At 34.4% G+C, this 21,895-nt stretch overlaps 1 protein-coding gene across 3 annotated transcripts in view; it reads left to right on the plus strand.

Annotated features, from left to right (window-relative positions):
• The first annotated feature begins 859 nt into the window (after nucleotides 1–859).
• MAP3K7 (mitogen-activated protein kinase kinase kinase 7) overlaps nucleotides 860–21,895 on the plus strand; it is a 33,695-nt gene continuing 12,659 nt past the window's right edge. Inside the window, exons 1-12 of one of the 3 annotated variants that reach the window (XM_029962694.1) lie at nucleotides 860–970; nucleotides 2,608–2,673; nucleotides 3,588–3,633; nucleotides 4,265–4,423; nucleotides 5,533–5,657; nucleotides 7,886–8,014; nucleotides 9,893–10,023; nucleotides 10,413–10,494; nucleotides 11,604–11,755; nucleotides 12,392–12,551; nucleotides 15,110–15,190; nucleotides 21,443–21,510. In XM_029962694.1, the coding sequence (XP_029818554.1) occupies nucleotides 4,332–4,423; nucleotides 5,533–5,657; nucleotides 7,886–8,014; nucleotides 9,893–10,023; nucleotides 10,413–10,494; nucleotides 11,604–11,755; nucleotides 12,392–12,551; nucleotides 15,110–15,190; nucleotides 21,443–21,510 (1,020 nt within the window). In that variant the 5' untranslated portion in view covers nucleotides 860–970; nucleotides 2,608–2,673; nucleotides 3,588–3,633; nucleotides 4,265–4,331. Of the gene's footprint in view, nucleotides 971–2,607; nucleotides 2,674–3,587; nucleotides 3,634–4,264; nucleotides 4,424–5,532; nucleotides 5,658–7,885; nucleotides 8,015–9,892; nucleotides 10,024–10,412; nucleotides 10,495–11,603; nucleotides 11,756–12,391; nucleotides 12,552–15,109; nucleotides 15,191–18,026; nucleotides 18,048–21,442; nucleotides 21,511–21,895 lie in introns of those variants that run through there. The other 2 variants (XM_029962693.1, XM_018078017.1) reach the window with 2 other exon arrangements.

The raw sequence follows: 21,895 nt of genomic DNA on the forward strand, positions 1-21,895 counted from the left end.
CGTTTGTAACTCAGCAGTTACTAGAAGTGACATCATAGAAAAAAGGACACTTCTCTCTGTCTTGCTCTCGTTTCTATGCTTGGTTTCAAAGAGCTGCTCTAAACAATGGTGGCGTTGGAGCTCCTTCACAGCAAAGGTTGAAGGTTTCTTGAATAACATGGTATGCAGACGCTGCTACTACTGCTTCTGTGAAGTTACAATGAAGAGTTATGACTCTTGTCTGGTTTTTTTATATTTTTGGGCAAATGCAGCAGAAATAGAGAAAGCTTAGTTTATACAGACACTGTGCTTCTTTGGAGGACTTGCAGGAGAATTTACTGCTCTCACACTATTGAGTCATCTCTGGGGAAAATGAAAGCATAACTTTGAGCACACTGAACACCTCATCCCGACTTCATCATAGCCCTGTGTATGTATGTGTTGTTTATGTATGCATTTGAAATTCAGAACTTTACATTCCTGTTCCTAACAAGAATAAAGGAATGCAGCAAATAGATATAACTTCACCGGTCAAATCTAAATAAATAAGTTTTCTGTCGTTCCTCTAATTTTCTTCTGAGCAAATCTTGTTTGAAATAATGGAGATCATATTTTTCTGAAATACTGGTACTGAATGTTAATAATAAATTGTTTTGTTTGCAATTTTTTGTAAATTGTGTGTTTTCCAATTCTTCTATAAATGATCTTTGGAGGAAGCTTAGCTAAGCACCAGTTATGCTTTGATGCCATAGTATTCAATCACTGGCACAACTTGAGCCTGTGTGTCTTCAGTTTTCAAAGTTAAATTTCTTTTCTATTTGCGAAGTCCTGCGCAGCAAACCATTTCAAGTTTTAACTCGTGTTTCATATTTTGTTCTAGGTTGTTGGAAGAGGAGCCTTTGGTGTGGTCTGCAAGGCAAAATGGCGAGCTAAAGATGTAGCCATTAAACAAATAGAAAGTGAATCTGAAAGAAAAGCCTTCATTGTAGAGGTACAGTAAGTTTGATGGAAATACTGGGTTTGGTAGAGCTTTATTTCATAAATTCATGGGTGCATTTAGTGTACTAAAAGCTATTTAAAGTACTAAAGTCTATTAAAAGATAAATGCAGCCTGTGGTATGCAGTTCAGGCCTGGACCCCTTGTCTTGCAGAACAGGAGACCTGTGAGAGAACATTGCAGCTTCTTTACTTTGCTTCCCATAAAAAGCTGGAAGGCAAGGAGGAGAGAGAGAAGGGCACACAATTGGGGAAATGCCAGTTCCTAGATTCTGTCCCAGTCTGGAATCAGGGTGCAGCTGAAATACCCACCAAAGTCTTGAAGCTGATTAACACTTCAAGGGCTACAGCATAAGTTCTTCAATACAATCAGGTCCATACTTGAAACTGTTTCTGAGTTTTATCAGCAGTTCTAATAATTTCCTTATTTTTTCTTACATATATTGCTACCTGTAACTCATTTAAAGGCAGTCACTGTTTTCATTCATGTCTACTTCTTCAGAAATACCTTGAGTAGTTCAGATATAATGATAAACTTCCCAAGATACATAATATTTATTAGAATCAAAAGTTTGCCGTGTAATTTAAATGGCATATATTGTGACATGTTGCTTAATATTTATTCAGTTATCGTTTAGTATATTCAAGATATGCAAAATACTTTAAAAATAAATCTCTTAAATTTGGAACTAGATGTACTAAAATGTAACACACTGAAGGGTTGAAAGAAGCATGTTTGTTATAGGCCTCTGTGTAAATATTTATATTTTGTTCGTTACCATGGTAAATTTTTAAGGTTATTAATCTGAGTCTGATTTAATACTCAGTAAACCTGATTGGTCTCTTAGCATTTTTTGTGTTCTAAAGAGATCTGAATAGATAATCCTAAAAATGCTTAAATAATTATTGGTATTCTGGAAACCCTACATAGTGCAAACATCAGTTGTAATATTCTGTTCTGATTTTTTAGGTCTTCTAAAGTGTACAGAAAAAGTAGCATTTGTTCCATAGGCAATGAACAGCATAAACTACTTCAGAAGTCTGTGTAAATGGAAAAAAATTTCTTGTTTCCTTCTCTTCTGTTACATACTGGGAAAAAAAATACTTAGTGCAAAATAGTGTAATTGCCAGTACAAGCAGGACTAGGTTCTTGGAACTGTGTCACTTTAATATTAAACTGTTTGGCTTAATTTCTAGGGTTGTGGGCTTGGGGTTTTTTTGAACAGTAATATTCTATATTGTGAATAAAACCAAAATGATTCTGATTTTTTTATGTAGTCAGTCAACTGGGATTCCAAATTTGCAGGCTCCAGGAAGAGCATCGAACCTACAGAGGTCTTAGTTGCAGAATGCTTGTGGCTTGAGTGATTTTACTACAACCTATCAAAATATTTTCTTTAAATTTAACTTCTTAAAAATTTCTTTTAAAATACAGTTCAGTTAGACTCAAACTTAATTACATAAATTAAAATGCAAAGAGGGACATCAGTCTTGTAATTTCTAAAATGGCTATCTAGAGTTATGCAGACATATAAAACTGTACTTGCTGTTGTGGTGTATTAATTGTAGCTGTGAAAATAAAGCGTTAGCCTTTTTTCCCTATGGTTTGAAATTGTGTGATTTGTATTGCAGCTTCGACAGCTGTCACGAGTGAACCATCCCAACATTGTCAAGTTATATGGAGCCTGTCTAAACCCAGTAAGTTATAGCTTTGTCAGTATAACAGCAAGTGACTAGCTTAGCATATGCAAGCATCAATGCACAAAACATGTATTTTATACTACAAATGTATATTTTATATATATTTTTTATGTTTTGGTCATAATAAGGAAATGTACAGATATGTAGGTTGCTTGATGTTTTCAGGTTTTAGGTTTTTTTCTTTCCACTGCTATGAAAAATAAGTTCTTTCAAGGAAACCCCAAAGCCATTTCTAAGCACAGATTATACTTCAGTTTGTCAGAATGGCATCTGGTGTATTACATATGTAGTTACATTCATATTTACAGTCTTACTAATTGCAAATTAGCAATACAAAAAGCAAATACATTAGCAACACGCAATTGTACCTTGTAAATCAGTTCCTATTCTCATATATGCAATTTTCAGGATTTGCCACAGCTGCAAACAGTCCCACAAATTCTCAAAGCAGGAAAGCAAGTACAATGACTGGACTGATATATCCTTAGCTAATTCTTTCATGGGCTATCTAATTGTTTAAAATAATGCTGCATCCCTTTTTTTTTTAAGTACTAGTAAAATTATTTTGATGTGGTATTTGATTTTTTTTTTTGTAAATTGCTTAAGGAAAAAAGTAAGAACAAGTGAATTGCAGTTTGGAGACAGGATTTGCTTTTTAAGACTGAGGCAGGGGGAGGTCATTCTCTTCTTTTGTAACTTACAGTGGGAACTAAGTATAAAACTCCTTTCTGTTTCTTACACGTAAACATGTACACTTCAAACTGACCTTTTACTTCATAGATATATTTTCCATTAGTTTAGGCACAGAGGCTTTGCAGTTGCTCTCAAAGACCGTTCCTTTCAGTTTACAGAAGCTGTTTTCTGCCCCTACATTTAACACATCCCTGTTTTTTGTTCCCTCCCCTGCAAAGGTGTGTCTTGTTATGGAGTATGCTGAAGGAGGTTCTCTATACAATGGTGAGTATCACTTCAACATAGTGTCTTGCTGGACCTAAAGCACTAGTATTAGGGCAAACGTAATCTAAACTATAAAGCTGTTTCATATGTATGTCTCCATCCTTGGAGATACTCAGAAGCCACCTCACCAAAGTCCTGGGCAACCAGCTGGAGGTGACCTGCTTGACCTTGCTTGATAGACCTCTGGAGGTCCCTTCCAACCATTCTCTGGTTCTTTGAAATTTTTCAAATAATTTTAAGGAGAAAGGAGTGTGCTTTTTAAAACCACTTTTCAGTCCACTGGTTTGTTCTTGGTATCAGTTTCTTATATTTTATACAAGCAATTTAAGGTTTTCCAGTGGAACATCTGAAAAGATTTGTAAATTCCCTGACCATTTATTTAACACAGACTTTACCAAGGATAGCTGAGAACAAGCAACACCTTTCATATTGAATTTTGACATTAAAAATTATGGAAAGCATACTAAAAAGCAGAAAATATTTTGTCATTTATTTTAAAAAAGTCTCCAGAAGGATATTTTCAGTTGCAGTCATGAGGTGTTGATAATTACTTAGATTCCATAGAGCTTTCTAACTGGTATTTTGTTAACTCCGTCGTATGTGTTGTAATATGCAATAAAGTTCTTTTTAGTTTGTGCCTTTGTTTTGCAGTGCTACATGGTGCTGAACCTCTGCCTCATTATACTGCTGCACATGCCATGAGTTGGTGTTTACAGTGTTCCCAAGGAGTGGCATATCTCCACAGCATGAAACCAAAGGCTCTAATTCACAGAGACCTGAAACCACCAAAGTAGGTTCATATTTTATATTTTCTTACAATTGGAATTTAAAATAATTTTTAAATATTTATTGCATTTGAAAAGAACCTTTAATTGATACTTTTGGGTGTACCGTATTCCAAATGAAAGCTGTGCATTTGAAATTTCAGTTACAGAATGACGGTGTATGATACAGAAAATGAACTGTATTCAGTTACATTCTGTCACACTGGAAAAATGTCCTGCTCCTGCCCTGCATCATGGAAGAGGATTTTGTTAGAAATAAGGCTTCTAATCAGGGGAATTTAAAATCCTCCAGTTTTGAAATGGTTTTGTTGTTCAATAAGAGAACATTGTGGTGGGGTTGTTTGGTTGATTGGTTCTGTCATATTTATTATATTAGAGCTCTTTCGCCACATGGCCATCCTTTTTTATCCCCTCCTTCTGCCAGTTCTACTACCCCTGCCAGAAGCTCCCATCACTTTCCACTGAAACAAAATTTAGTAGTTTCCTATCCACTGCTTGTTATCTGACTCACTTTACAGCTTCAGATCTGGCTGTACAGATTAAGTAGAAACAGATATTTGAGTATGAGCAGAATCATCCCTTTTTTATAGTAACCTGCAGTTATTACCAGCTAAAATCCTAATATGAAGCCACACTTTAAATCTTTAGTTCTTTCTTGTATCCCCAGTTTTGATCTAGAGAGCTGCTAACATGTAACTTCAGTGCTTTCGTTTAAATAAATATCTACGTGGACAGATATTAGCGGGCGTCTTGACCATTCTTCTTTTGCTAAAATTGTTACAGCACTAGTTTTTCAGCCTCTGGAATCTGAAGGACTAATTTTGTCAATATATGCTTAGTGATTTACTATGGCTAAAGATACTTAATTAAAATCTAGCGTATAGGAATAAATTACAATATATATTGGAGTATTTTAAAATATTTAATATGTTCGCATTAGAAACAAGTGACCTTACTGATTTCCCAGATTATAAAACTAAAGCACTGAGAATCAAAGCCTAAGACATTCAACTATATTACAACGATAGTTGTTGGGATAAAAAAAAAAAATCAGTGGTTTATTGCCAGACTATTTCATCACACAATTTTAATATCTTTTTTTTTTCTTTGACAGTTTGCTCCTGGTAGCTGGGGGGACAGTTCTAAAAATCTGTGACTTTGGTACAGCCTGTGATATTCAAACACACATGACCAACAATAAAGGAAGTGCTGCTTGGATGGCACCTGAAGTTTTTGAAGGTAATAAAAATTCACAGTGTCAGTATTTTGTGTTCTTTTTAGGGATACAACTGTGAATTAATGTGGTGTAGGAAATACAGGATCATATAATCTTTATTTCAATGTGTATAAAAGTTTGAGGTAACAACTGAAAGAGTCTTGGCAGAACTCTTAACATTTATTTAAAAATCTGTACAATTATATATTGTCAAATAATTATGCAGAGGTTTAAAGAACAGCACTGAACCGACTCTCTCACATTAGTATTAGATATTTATTTGTGTCATGGCTAAGATTTACGTAAGGAGTAACTCTAGACAGCTGCTGTTTCTTATTTTGTAAGTACATCAAATACAGCCAGAGGGCTCTTGCCCCACAATTTTAATGTTTCCAAGATTCTTAAATTATTTCAAACTTTTCTGACATTTAAATACACTGTCATTACTTTCATTCGCTATTCCGATCGGCTTTTAACTTTAGAGTTTCCCTGTTAGTGTGTCTAAATTAAACATAATTGCCTTCATTTTCAATCCCCCACTTTCTTGTAACTCCATCTTTGTCTGCTTTTTGTGTAATCTAGAGATTTGATGTACTTCCTCTTTCCTACGTACCGAGGAACTTGTTATTACCAGTTAATTTAGTTAAGTAGGAAAATTAGCTATTTCTTGGAGTGTAACTGGGAAAGACTGATGACACTTGATAATTAGATAGGTATAATTGCTGCATGATTATCACAGAAATAATCCAGTCTATATTAAATTGCAAATTAAACACCGTTTAGCCAGTCAGTACCTTAAATTATCAAAGTGATTTAGCAGTGGTCTGGAAAAAGTCATCTTCCTGCTTTAGGAAGTGCCTGTGTGGAACAGTGGTTTCCCCGATTCTGGATCCAAGTGACCTCTTTTTCTTTTAATGTCCTTATTCCAGAGACTGTTCCCATACAGTTTTAGGAGATGTTTCCTCACAAACATCACCTTTGGAGCTTTTGTTCTGAAGGTACCATTTTCTTCCACATATTGCTTAAAGTACCAACCAAAGGGTTATGTGTTTCACTCTGGTGCCTGAAAATTTTCCAGATACCTACTTTATTTCTTTAACTCTAACTAGGAGTGCTTCTTTTCTTAATGTTTGTTTATTATTAAATTAAATTGTACAAATAGGAGATTTTTTCTTTTAGAAATAATCAAGTTGGACAATTAGTGTTACAGATAGATTTTCTTTTTTTGAGTGAAAAATGTTAATCTAAAATGAATACAAATAAGTATATTATGGTAGGGATTTGCAGTGCATATCCTAGTTCCTCTGGTGTATGAATTCAGCAAGGCAGAACAAAGAAATCTTGTATTGCAGTTGTATTTTTGGACAGCAGCAAAAGCCTTCAGTCTACAGTTGTTTTTATGTACTTTTAACTGAAAGTGTTTATTGATAAAGAGACAAATTATTATAAATGGACAAGTATCAAGGAAAGGAAGAAATCTAGTAGCTTCTATGATGCAGCATATCAAATTACTCCAGAAACAGTTATTAAGCTACTAAAATAACCACGTCAAATGTCAGAATTGTTAAAAACTTGTTTGCCTAACCTACCGAATCAGAATTCAACAATGTAAAAGATGCTAATATTATTCTGTTGCTGATCTAGTACTAATGTTTTTAGATTAGAACAATAAAGACATGAGAAGTATCTGTTGTAGAAGACAACTGCCTATTGAAGCAGTTGCCCTAATATTAAGATTTTCTTCCCATTTTAAACATTAGGGCACCTAAAACCTTCTACAGATCAAATAATCTAAATGAAAATAACATGATTTAGATTGGGATAAAGTTAGAGAGAGCAATTCTAAAATCAGAACTCTCATTAGAAGAAACCATTTTAAAATTGCTGTGGAATGATTGAGGAATGATTGTGTCTATCCAGTCTTGGTCTATCACATAATAAAATAATAGAGAATATTCTCTCACTTTCTTTAGACTCTGTTTTCAGAATTAGTCCAAGACTTCTCGGCCACAAAACTGAATTTCCTTGTGCCAACAGGAGAATAGGGCTCCTCTCCTTTCATAGGCTTAGTGTCACAGAAGTGCTCTGACTGCATAGATGAGACTGTTTTGCTTCCCTTAGTGATCTGCCATTGTTTACATAGGTTGGAGATCTTTTCCAACCTTAATGATTCTATGATCAACTCAAACTGTACTTCTTTTTAATGTGTTACATAGAAAAGACACAAATTATATTGATGACTTTCTTCCAGGTAGCAATTACAGTGAAAAATGTGACGTTTTCAGTTGGGGTATTATTCTCTGGGAGGTAATCACCCGTAGGAAACCTTTTGATGAGATTGGTGGTCCAGCTTTCCGAATAATGTGGGCAGTTCACAATGGTGAGTTGAAAATACTTTATTGCATTTGAAGTTGTGTATTTGACCTATAAATTTGCTAAACACTCTTAACCATGCAGCTTTAAATTACCAGTGTTTCCATTTTATGCTTCATTAAATATACACTTTTGTCACAAAGACTACATAGTTAAACACTGCCACTTCTGTGTCAGTGTGGGTTTTGTGTTATTTGGCTGCTATGTGTAACTGGTGTATGAATAAAGAAGGGTAAAGAGCCATGTCTTCTTTGTTATGACACTCCATTTTAAAAGTGATCTGAGAGGTGCTATAGAAAAACCCACAACCCCTCTATCTGGATGAATGGTGATTTTTATTAGCTAAGTTGTCTCTTTCATTTTTTTTACTCTTTGTAGTTAAATGTCTACAATAAATGTGTAACTTGAAGTAACTTGACTTGTGTTTAGAAACGCTAGAAACTGTCAAACTCCTGCGGGACCATTAGGCATTAAAAATGTCAGTTTATTTTTCATCTGTGGTGTTCTGGGTTTTGTTTTTTTTGTTCTGCTGTTGGAATGGTTTTTCCTTTTTACCTAGGCACCTGCACTCATGGGGCAGCACTCTGCTATGCTAGGTATTATATAGAACAGATTTTTGTGAGCTTAGACTATAAACAGGGCACAATGATTGTATTCAAATGGACTTTTTCTTTAAAGCAGTGGTATAATGTTGGTCAGGATAGTAGATTTTAGTATCTTCATGCTAGTGGTGTAACTTTTTTACTGCTGTGTTTTTAAGTACCATGGCAAAACAGAGTTTTACAAACAATTAAGTAATGATAGTGAAGTAGTTCAGTGACTGCAAAGAATTTCTGCCATTTGTGAGAGACAACATCAAAGCAAGCACAAACTTGTTTGGAAGAAAAAAATAACAAACAAGCGACGAAGGCTCGTTTTTCAAATAGACAGGTCATTTAAAGTTAGGAGTAAAGAGTGCCTTGCATAAAAGCATTAACTGTGAAACTAAGTGTAAATCTAATAGTCATAAATCAGGAAACCTCAATAAGGTGCAGGCATATCCTTTAGGGACAGAAAAATTCCTATCTGTAGCTACTTTTGCTTTAAAAACTTATCCTTTTTATCTTCTTCCATTTTCTTTTTCCTTCTTAAGAGGAAATATTAGTACACTTCATCTCATTTAAAACTATTGTGGCACTCATGTATTACTTGGTCTGTTTAACATATTTTTAAATACTTGCTGATTGCTTTGCAAACCATCACTGTTCCTCATATATCAGACACAAGCGGTTGTCCATTAATTGTATTCCTTGTTGAAATCATAAAAAGAGGAGAACCTTGAACCAAAAAACAGCTGAATAGTTATACAACAGTTGAAGTAAAATATGTTATTACAAATGTGTGTAGGCATGAGAAAGTCACACAGAATTGGTACTTCCAGTGCCTGTAATTTTTAAGGAAGTTTTTAAGGACAAAATCAGCTCTCAAAAATACTTCAGGTGTTTTGGTTTTTTCATTATTTTTTTCTTGTGAATACAGCATTAGGAACCAAAGACTGTTACTACTTGCTTCCTAGTTTGTTCTAGAGCTTTATTCTTCAGAGACAAGTAACATTAGCCATTGTAATGTGCTGTATTTATTCAGGCCTCTACTGAAGGAGAAGTTTAATTTTTTTTCTACTTTTTTGTATGTAATTGTAGCCTCTATGTAGTGCAAAGTAACTTTTTTTTGATCAATTTTTGTTTGTAAGAGAGAAAATTAAGTACAAGCCAGTTCTTTCAGCCTACGATTAACTCTACCTTTCCCTGTATTTATGTAGCAAAATACTGGAGAGAGATCAATCACTGTCAGTTGTTTATTATAGTCTGCTTAAAAAATTAAGGATTTTTTCTAATTTCAATTACAGGTACTCGGCCACCACTGATCAAAAACTTACCTAAACCAATTGAGAGTTTAATGACCCGTTGTTGGTCCAAGGATCCTTCTCAACGACCGTCCATGGAGGAAATTGTTAAAATAATGACACACTTGATGCGGGTATAAAAATTTATTTTAGTATCTTAATCAGTTCTTAATCTGTTAAGCTAGGAAATTGAATTACAAAAAGTATGCCTTTCATCACACTCTAAAGATGGGCTTACATGTTTTCTTTCTCCTCTTTCTTTTTGATAAAAATTATCGATTACAGTAGAGAAGGGAAGTAATTCATCTCCTTATGGGGGGGTATACCAACTCATAACAGATCTGAGAAAATTAAAAAAATACTCAAAGTGTATTTTAATGTATGACTAAAAGTATTTGCATTTACGTGTCTTCAAAATAAATTATTATAAATATATAAATTGTATTTCTAAATTATGAGATACTATTAAAATAATTTTAAAACAATGGTTAATTAGGTTTTTTTATCAACTCTTTTTTCACAGTACTTTCCAGGAGCTGATGAACCTCTGCAGTATCCTTGCCAGTATTCAGATGAAGGCCAAAGCAACTCTGCCACTAGTACAGGTACATTTGTGTAAGTTAGAGAAAAAGAATAGCAACATAAGCATTGACAGGGATCTATTTTTTTTGTTAATACTTCTTACCACATCATATTCAGTGTTCTCAGTCAGATGGTTTTGATGAAGTTTACGTGTAATGGAGAATAAGTTTATGGTAAAAGCTGTCTTGAAATGTCCAGGTTTAAGGTCTCCTTTTTTTTTTCCAATGAATGTTGCTAACAATTAACACCTTTTCACTAATATGTAATATGTAGGAGTTGTCAATTTAAAATTTTTCACTACTTTTGAAAGCTGCACCTCTTTCAGTTATAATATCCAGAATTTAAACTTGCATTTGTTTTATGTTAAGAGGCATTAAATACAGTAATTTAAATTACATGCAAGAAAATAACCAGAAAGGTGGATGGAACAAAATGTGGGCTAGACTTTCAGGTAGTCTTGCTCTCCGATAGATCCTTTTAATAATAGAAAATGAAGATCATTTGGTCTCCTCATTTTTTACAGTACAGGTTTTCCACTTAAGTAATTTTTAATCTTAGGTGTCTTCAACTTCCTCTACTTGGTTGGTTTATTTTCTATCTCTGAAGAAATTGCTGGTATTTTGGATAAAGTTTCATTGGCTACTTTACAATTTAGTGACCTGTATATTAACAAAATCTTTGCAGCTCTAGCATTGCACTGACTTTACTAGTTGTTCTCCACCTCTCAGCACATGATTTTAAGACATAATTTATCATTTTAAATTGTGAATATATATTGACTGTTATTTATCAGGTATTTATGCTCTTCTGTGGTTAATGATGGTCTTTGTCATTAATTGTGAATGAGATTGCTGGTCATGTTTTTAATATGACATTACCCTAACAATTTCAAAGAAAGCTAAAGATTGACTTCTGAATGTTACCGTAGTAGGTAGTTGTGTATTCTTTTTCACTCCTCTTACTTCTTACAGTAATGGATCTGTTGCAGTCTTGCAACTTGCCTTTCATTAAAAGTTTTGAAAAGTGTTGTTTTAAAGCCAAATTAGACTTCTGAGAATGCTGTAGTGAAGAGATGCACTTCAGTATTTTCAGTGGACACTCCCAAATGTTTTTCTTTGTTACTGGTTTCTAGGTTCATTCATGGACATCACTTCTACAAACACGAGTAACAAGAGTGATGCTAACATAGAACCAAGTGACTTCCAAGGAGCTTCTACCAATGACACTATTAAACGTTTAGAGTCAAAATTGGCACAACAAATCAAAAACACAACCAAGCAGCCGGTAAGCTAAAGTGTGCAATTTTGAACCATAATAATGAAGTGGACATAGGCAGACAAAAGTGTTGTATCTGAAACATTTGTGTCCTTCTTCAAAAATCATACAAAATTGGACCCAGCTATTTATAGAAGAACATGAAAAGGGATGGAATTATATTGAATAATTCCAAAAATGTAAACTGGAAGGCTCTATTAAGATCTCCAATGAAATGTAAAAATAGTTCATTCTATTCAAAGGTATTTATTAGATTAAAAAAAAATATATGTTTGAAAATTGCTGCCTTAATTTAAGTCTAAAATAGTAGTATGATATAAAAGGATTAAACATTTATCTGAATTTTGAAAATGCTGTGTTTTATTTCAAGTAAAATGCAAAAATACAAAGATTCTATTCTGATAACATTGACCTAATTCTACTGATTTTATTTTATCTGTGTATAGTTAGATTATTTTCAAAGTTGCAGATATTTCAGTTTTATATGCCAGTAATAGCTCAATTATTACCATTTATTGTTATAAATTTTAAATCTTGCCACTTTTAAAATGCACATTATAAAAATGTATTTTAACCTACATACTGGTGCATATCAGGGAGGGCTCGTGCAGAATTTTCTTTTTAAAAATGTGACTGTTGAAACAGGGTGATCCTGGCCGTTTGAGTTTGCCCCCATCTCGTGGGAGCAGCGTGGAGAGCTTGTCAGATGTTCGCGCACGACCGCCGTCAGCCCTCGTTTCAGGAGAAGCCAAAAGGATGAGTGCTGATATGTCTGAAATAGAAGCAAGAATAGCTTCCATCACAGGTAAAATTAAAGGATGTTTGGGGCGTAGATTAAGGAATTGGAAGGAAAATGTGAAATGTGCATAGTCTTACAAAAGGTTAATACCAGTAGCTGTATGAAAATACTTTAACTTTACATGTAGTCTTTATTGTCTTTTATTAATTGTGGGAGGGAAATGGCTTTATTTATGGTTGTACAGTCAGCAATGTTGAGTATTGTAATTCAGTATTTTAAAGGTTGTAGAAGAGATTTTGTTGAATTAGATTTTTACTTTTTTTAAAGACACATTATAAGACTTTTAAGTGTCAATCCTGTTCCAAATGCACAACTTTCACTTTTGCATCTGAAATAGTGTTATTTCATCTCTGCTAGCATAATTATTTATATAATAACATTTTCTTCAAGGTTATTTCTATAATATTTTTGAAATTAAGAGGTAGGTTTAAAGTTCAGCATGTTCCCAAATAAGTTTTAAAATCCACTTTGGCAGATTTCAGAAAGAGGAGCATAGTTAGATTTTATTCATGAGATTAACAAAGCATTGGTGTCTTCTGTTTAAAAAAAAAAGCTACAGGTGTTTTGCCAGGTTTGCTTCAGCTATAAACTGTTATTTCTAAACATTAAATCCTTGAGAGAATTGGAATTTATCTGTAAGTATAAGTACATAATTTTATGGTGAAAGCAATATCTATTCTTCCCAGAAGAGTAAATTAATAAACATGTGTATACTTGGCAAACACTTTCTTGTCTCTTTTCTTCATCAAAGGTATTGTTTGTTAATTTATGTAAGCTTCAGGTTTTAAGTTCTATATGTGGAAGTTTTGTTTTGTTATGGTATATAACCACACATTTAAATAATAAAACAAAATTACTTTGGTTAGTTCAGGGTTATTTAGCCATTTAAGTATTTTTCTACCAATCTGAAAATTAGGGTAATTGAGTAGATGCAATTAATAAGGAATTACGTATCAAAATTCTGGCTTTCTCGTGCTCCATGACTATTTCATTTTGTTCTTCATTGTATTATGATTACTCCAAGACCTTGTTTTACTAAATACTGAAGTTACTCATGACATAATATTTACTTTGCCCTAAACACATTTTACTTTCATGTTCTTATTTTAAAGCTTTATTCCAAAATTTGTCTTTTGTATTGTCAGTCTTTGACTGGATGATTGTGTAGCACATCTCACCCTGAATATCTCTAAAGGTTTCTTAACACAGAAGGCAGCTGTGTACTTACCTAGTAATAACACCATGCTGGTTTTATTTTAAAATATGTCAGGACTCACTTTGGTCACTGACACTATTAATGTAAGTTTTTTACATTAGTGGAGATAATCTGACCCTCCTCTTTTTGCAAGTTTTTAGTTTTTCTATTTTGTCTTCCTTAAGTACATTAAGGAAGACAATAATAATTACTATTCAGAATATTCTAATAATTTTTTTTTTGGTTATCACTGTAGGGTTTCTTTTTCTTGAAACAAAAGTATATATATATTTTTGGTTTGGGGTTCTTTGGGTATTTTTTTAAAAAATCTCTTAAGGCTGTAGAAGACTACTAGAAATGAGGTCAAACCCATCTGACCATAACTTTTTCAGAAAGAGCTGAAACAGCACTGTGTTGGTTTTGGTTTGTTTTTTCAATCTTGTTAACTGCGTGACAGAAGTAATATGCTGTGAACCTGAAAAAAAATTGTGTGGCTGGGTGAGAATTGGGCTGTTGTTAAATCAAGTCAAGAATTAGTTAATCTTCTTGTTCCAGCTTTCATTAGATTAAGTGTAAGAGTAAATCATGTAGTACACATCACCATTACTTACTGAGATGAATATGCTACAATGTTCTATTTTTGGGAGATGCATTCAGGTTTTCTCTAAATAGGAACTATTTATCTTAAACTACAAAAGTAGCAAAATAAAAAAAAAGTATGATTAGATTTTAATTCATAGTGTATGACATTTCTTGAACATCATTCAAAAATTACAAAGTTGGTAGTGATATCCAGCTCCCAAAATAAAAAATTGTCACTAATGGGACAAAAGAGTGAGCAGCAAGAATGATTATCAAATGTAGTAAGAGTAAGCATTTTTTCAGAGACAAATGAGATTTGCTTTAAAAGGAGGTGATTTAAAGAAGTATCTAACTATTAAACTTGTTTATAAAATAGTTTGTTCTCAACACTAAAGAGAAAAGGTTATATAAGTTCAGAGAGTCAAGAATTTATTCTGAATGTACAGGTGAACTGAAATAATTTCGTTTTTTTCTCTGTTTGGATAATTACGTTTGGTTTTCCCTTCCGTGTTGCCATGCTGCTTTCTGTGTTTGACTTTTGTGTTGCTAACTGTAACTAATTACACCGTGTTGTAATGATGGCTAGTTCTGCATTTTTTGCTTTTTAACCGTTGCTTAATTACGTGTAAGCATGAGTGGAAGGCAATGCAGTTTATTCTGCATGACACATTTTTGCATGAACTCTAATTTAACCAAGTATATGAAAAGTGCAGTATTAGGAATTTAATAATTTTGCTATTGCCATTTTAGTGTTTTGCATGTGTATTGTATATGTGTATTTTTTCAGCCTATTCCAAGCCTAAACGAGGCCATCGTAAAACTGCTTCATTTGGCAACATTCTGGATGTCCCTGAGATCATCATACCAGGTATCGCAGACCAGGTGAACGGGTCAGTGGTTAAGATGCCGGAATAATGATCAGACTGCTAAAATACTTCTTGCTCCAGTTGCTGTAGGACAGAACTAGAAATTATCCCACAAAATTTTTCATAATGCTTCTGTAAAGAGAAGCATAATATTTTATTACAAGCTTACTTTTATCAGTAAAGGATTCACTCTTCTAGTTCAAACGTAGTTCTATTGATAAAGCATTTTTTCCTTTATTATCTTGATGTTTAGAATCTTCTTATAGAGCAAATCTATATATACAGTCTTTTATTACAGCGCCTCATTTGGTGAAAATGAACTTAAGTTGAAAAATTCCTGTCTAGGTAATTATTTTGCCCTGATCTTTGTTGTGTTTGGGCTCCTATTTTTTAATCAAATATTAGTAGAACAAAAAACTTAAATACATTAGGTACAGAATTTCAAATCCGTGTGATATCTGTGATTAAAACATTAACACTTAATCTGTGTAATCCTTATATTTGACTACACTGTTCTAGAGCTAAAATGTGTCTGCGTGAGGTATTTCTGTTGTGTTTAAGTAAATGCAAACTAAAATTATTAGGAGATGCTTCTGACAGGAAGAAAATCAGTATAATCAGGCACCATAGATGATAATTTCACTTGGGACTTTAATGAATAATTCTCATGTATCCCAGGTCTATTTTTAGTTAGTAGCATAACGTTTTCCTTTCCCTTTCCATTTTTTTTTGCAACCAAAGTGGATTTCTTTCTTTCATTTCATACTTCTCAAAGCCTAAAAATAAGTATAATCAATCCCAAACTGTGATATGTATACCATTAGCAGTATGCAAGTCACTGCAGAATTATTTGTCGCAGACAGGAGATGCAAATGATAGTATCTACTGCTAATTTAGAAATACGCTAGAAACTGTGGACCTCTCAGTCTAAATTGGTGTCATCTGAGGAAGTTACCTTGTAAATCTTGATATTGTTTGGTATTTTAAAGTTGAATGCAGAAGGTAATTTTGTGAAAAGTTTCTTTCAAATAACTTTATTGAAGGTTACGTATAAAAATACAGAAAAGATTGAGCAATACAACCCATGAAAAGAAAACATCTTTGGCATTGAGTCCAACAAATTGGCAAAAGAGTTTGCTAGGGTAGCTTTCCACTGTAACTTTCAAAGGGTCCTGGCCTGCAATGGCATAAATGAAATCCTGAGAGAGCAAGGAAAGCAAAAGTGGAGAGATGTGTCAATTTTCACAGTGTTACCACATGCTGAGAGCCTGTTAAATAAGCTCTAAACGCTAATGAGTTCCTCTTCTGCGCACACACTCTGCACATAACAACACCGAGGCTTCCAAGAAACCTTGAAACTTTTAAGGAATGATGAAGTCAAGTTAAATGAAATGCCATGTTGTTTTCACAAAATAGATTATACCAGTCTATTGGTTTCTTCGTTAGGCAGAGGAGTCATTAGAAATTTTTCACCTGGTGTATATTAATTGAACTGGACAGGATGGGAATTCCAAGATGAATTATTTGGAATACATATGAAAGAAATAGCAACTTGTAGAAATGAAAGAAGTTAAAGGGTTGGAGCAAGCATATCAATCAATTTTCTCAAAATTTAAGTCAAATTTTAAGGTATTTAAGTCAAATAAACAATAATGAAATTCACTGATAATGTTTTATCAGAAGCAACTATTCATAAAGAGGAGGATTAGAGTATTACATAAAGTGAATTTTGCTGTGACTGAAAAGGAATAGGGTAAAATCCAGGGTTATGCACTGTGGCTCACACACTAGCAACTGTTTCCTTTTAAAAAGATGACATGGGACCATAGCAGATGTGTGCAGATGAATCCCAGGTAGTATAAGCCACTGATCTAATGCAGTTCTGAAAAACTGAAATCTTAACGTTCATTTCCAGGAAGAATGAAGAAGCACTGATGCTATTTATAGGCCCTTGTTGAATTTTAATCAGGAATTCAATATACTGTTGTGGTCAGTCATATAAAAGAAACATACATGCACTCTGAAATAATATCAAGAAGAGCTAATAGGATGTTATGGAGAGTATAAAGAAGAATCTGAAAGCATGGCTTCTTTTAGCCCACAAAATGAAAGCTAAGAAATTAATAATTATTTTCTATAGATGAATCTCCAGCTAAAAACTAGGAAGAGAGAACTACTTAAGCTAAAAGACAATATTGGCACTACAGAAGAAATATTTAAATTGTCTGCAAATACATCTGGGCTGTATATTGAAAGTTTCCTGGTTGTCAGAACAGCTTTCCTGTAATAATCCCAAAGCCAGAAAAAAATGAGATTAATCATTACATGACAGGGACATGATTATCTGCCTGCCTAGTAAACTAGTTATATTCATCTGTATACTTAAAGCAGTTATGCAAAAATACCTTGCTCGGTTATTCTTTTAAAAACAATGTATTTCTCACTGCTTTCCTTTTCTTACTCTCTCAGTTCCCCCAAACTGTCACCTCCATATCGATCCCACCCCGTTACGTTCCATAGCACTTCTGCCCCAGACCCAGCTCCTCCGAACTTCCCTGGGCATGTCCCTCGGTGGGGCGAGCAGCTCATCCAGGTCCTTGGAGCAGCACAAGTGCCGGTCTGTGCTGCTGCCTGGAGTTGTGCTGAGCACATGGTAAAGCAGCTGCTGCCCAGGGAGGGGAGGCACGACGCAGGCATGTTACCGTTGAGTCAGCTGCTTTAGGGCAGGGCTATTTTAGAAGTATGAGTACTACATCTGCTATCATTGGGGGTTTTCGTAATGTGTTGCCTCAACTGCATTTCGTCCATGAACTGATTATGCTACCAAGGTCGTAAAATACACGTTTTTATCAATTAAAGGTAAAATATTGGCAGAAGGGGAAGTTTTTAATATATATTTGCTCTTCTTTCTAAATTAGTACAATAAGGGTGACTAGAACTTTTTGTTCATTTAAGATGCTATTTTGTATTGCTAGCTTACAAACTTAGAAACTGCAAAATGGATCAAATAATTCCTTCTTTGTCTAACAGCATAGCAGGAGTTTGCAGTGGTGGTTTCCTACAATCAGGTAGACAAATGATGTATCAATTCTTTTTTTTTAATTTACCGTGTATATATAGTATAGGTTATAAGCACCAACATTTTATTTTATATATATATATATGAAAAATGAAAACCCTAGTAAGTGCAAAAGGTTTAAGTAGCTTTATGTTTAAAGAAACGAAAAAAATCTGAATTATAGTTTGCATACCTTTTCAATACAAACCAGTCAAGCAGCAAACCTTCAAGTACAGTCTTTTCTTCACTGGCAGTGTTAGACATCTCGTGCATTTAGCATGTGTGCATTTGGCTTTATAATTTTGTCATCTGAAATTCTGCCACAGCGTTACGATTTTTATAGCATTGACACTGCATAAATGATTACTCAAGATGGACACATTTTGTTGAGGGTCTTTAGAAAGGGGATAGGATTTATGGATGCTTTAGGTCTGTAATTTTGCTATCTACTTTTAAAACCAATATATACCGAAAATCCCACCCTTGGCTTCCCAAATCACTTAATTGTTGTGGAGTTCAGATCAATTTTTTAACTTCCTCAGAATGTCTTCTAGCACTGTTACAGTCACTGATCATCCTGCACTGTGAGAGAGGTTTGAGTCTTGTACGTGTGTAAGGAAGAGAGTACTGTGAGTAAATAAGAAAGTGTAAAAGGAGATGCCAGTATCTGTTAAAGGGCAGGGAGAAGAGGTCATAGCTGGTCTGGATGTTTGGCGGTAGGGTGGGGGTGGTGATCAAATAAGTTGTAGAATTTATTTTTGCCTGCAGTATGTGGGGCAGGACATAATGGAAGTTTCCTGTTCCTTTAGAATTTAATTTTAGAAAATAAACAACAGTGTGCAAAATGGGTTTTTTTGTGGCCAGGAAGTATGTTTGTGACATTTGCTTTTTAATCTTAAAATCCTGTGAACTACCAAAAGCCTGACACTGGGCATCAAGCTACTGTAGATGAACTTCTGTGCATGTACAAATCTCTTAGTTTTTATAATGAGGAAAAATCCGTTTTAAATGGACACAGAAGTAAGAACAAGATCATAACTGTGAGAGAAAAGCATAAAGAAGTAGCAGTGATCATTTCAAATAAATATTTTATGTTGTATATTTTTCAATTGAAATTTTTCTTGAATCTGGAGCAATAAGTATTTGTTGATTTGTAGTCTGTTTCTGCCTTGTCTAAGCTATTTGCCAGATGTCTGCAGTAGTTATACTAATTAAAATGGCATTGCCTAGTAGAGCTTGCTCTTCCCTCATGCTACTAAATTGAAGATATTTCATTTAAAGGTGTTCATTTTTTACAACACAGTAGTTTGGACCCCTTTTTCTCTCTCCCCTCCCCCTCAACCCAAGGCATTTTCTTTTCTTTCTTGCACCCCACCCTGATTATTTTAACATTTTGGCAGCCACGTTCTAATATTTCAGCAACAGATGTGCTGGGTTCTTTAAATTCACAAATGTTGCTAATCTGAAATGAGAATTTCAGATATTTTTGCAAGCCTATTTCAGCTGAGCTAATTTTATAACAGTGTTGTTGAATGAAATGTGCACATAATTTTGTGTCAGTTGTGGGTGGATTGCACATATCTTGAATACTGAGATGAGCTGTGGCAGCCAGATGAAGTATCCATGGCACAAAATTCTATTAAATGTATAATCTTGTTTGTTAAATGATTACATAGTGAAAAAGTTCACTGCAAATGAACAAGTTCAGACATTTTGATATAGATTAGTCATTCACATGATCCCTAGTATCAAAGAATTAAAAATAACTTAGACGTTGTTACTTAGGTAAGTATATACTTTCCCTGAATTTCAGAAGCAAAAGATCAAGACCACAGAACAGTTGCAATTCAGATTCATTTGTAGACAGAGCAAAGAATATATTCCTGTTCTAAAATACTGCTTGATTTTCTTACATGCTTGTTTCTTATAGTACTTGCTATAAATGTTAGATGATAAAATGTCATGACAAATCAGTAGAGTGACACTGAAAATTTTTTATTGCTGTTTTGGGGTAGTGTGTTCCTACATGTAATAGTATCTATATTTAAAAATTTAATGGATTATTAAATTTATTGATCAGTATTAAATAGTCTCACATTTTTGTACTAACTGTCGCAATTCAAAACATGTGTCAGGATAGGCCGTGGAGTCATATGGAAATGATGCTGAATGAGAAGTCTCTAAAAGGTTAAAAATGCGATGCCTTTTCCAGGGCTTTAAGTGAGCTGGGTTGGTTGCTGAGTGCAGGACTGCTGGGCGAGGGGCTGCCACGGCTGCAGTACATGTTTCAGATGCTCCCCTCCAGTAGCAAAGTTACGTAATGCAGAGCTAAGAGCAAGAATTTTGAGCATTGTCAGCTGTTACTCAGGACATTTTGGTGTTTCCTTTTGGACAGCTGACCTGCTCTCAAGAGATAATATAAACAATCACTGTAATAAAAATCAAAGTAGCCAGGGAGATTCTGTTGCATAATCTCCTTTTATTTTTAAGAAGACTTTGTTTCCTGGAAATGCTTTTGATTGCGTGTCAGTGTTAAAATTTAAACTGTTTTATGTAGCTGTCACTGGTGGATAATTGTGAACAGGTGGAAGGAGAAGAGGAAAAGATTACAAGCACTGTGCTCCGTAGGTTGATGGTGAGATGTGATTTAGCTGAACAGTCCCCTTTTCACACTTCTCAGAGCATGAGAATAGGACATAGTTTCGTTCCTCTGAAGGAGGCAGAAGACCAGAAGAAAGCACTTTCATTTCTTCATCTTCTTGAAGGGAGCAACACACAGGCAGAAGTCCTTGCTGTGTTCCTTGAGCAAGCCAAAGAGCAACAGGTTAAAGCTGGCAGCCTGTTATCTTCGCGGTTTAGCTTTTAGAAATCCCCATAACGTAACGCACTTGAAATAGATGTCGTCATCAGCTCCTGCCCCAAGTACTAAGCCTGACCAAATACATGTGACAGAAGATGGTGGAGTAGAGTGCAGCAGCTATTCATGTGGTAGGAGTGGTTATTGTATTAGGGTATACTTTTTGTTGACAGGCCAGCATGTTTTGAGTTAAAATTCTGCAGCTGTCTCTCTCTCTCCCTCTCCCACTTTGTCTCTGTGGATTTGTACAAATTCCAAGCTCCTCTGCAACAGTCGCACCCTTCTTATTTTGTTCTGAATATATTTCACTGGTTTGTTTTTGTTTTGTTTTTTTCCCAGCAGGAAACGGACAGCAGAGGCGCAGATCCATTCAAGATCTTAGTGTTGCTGGAACAGAGTCCAGTCAGGTAATGTGCTTCTCATCACTTCTTTGTGTTTCAGTAAAGTCAGCACCAAATCCATACTGGGGAACTGGTCTGGAAATCTTCACCTTCGATGCTTTCGTAGAAATGATGTGGAAGCTTGGCAGACTGTAGCGTTGCTTGTATTGAATTTAAATGATTCCATGAGGGTAATCTATGAATGAGCTCTAGATGAGAAGCATTTTCTATATAGTTTATGCAGTATTTAGCATTTTTACATACACATGGTTTTTGTGTACCACTTAATTTGTTTGAGGGCAGATATTACTCAGGAAAGCCTTTTCTTCTCTCTATATGTAGAAGACAATTATAATTACTACTTACTATCTGAAGCAGTTACACATACATTAGACTAATTTTTTGCATGAAA

The sequence above is a fragment of the Manacus vitellinus genome, unplaced genomic scaffold (assembly GCF_001715985.3).
Source record: "Manacus vitellinus isolate BGI_N305 unplaced genomic scaffold, ASM171598v3 scaffold_4_pilon, whole genome shotgun sequence".
NCBI lineage: Eukaryota > Metazoa > Chordata > Aves > Passeriformes > Pipridae > Manacus > Manacus vitellinus.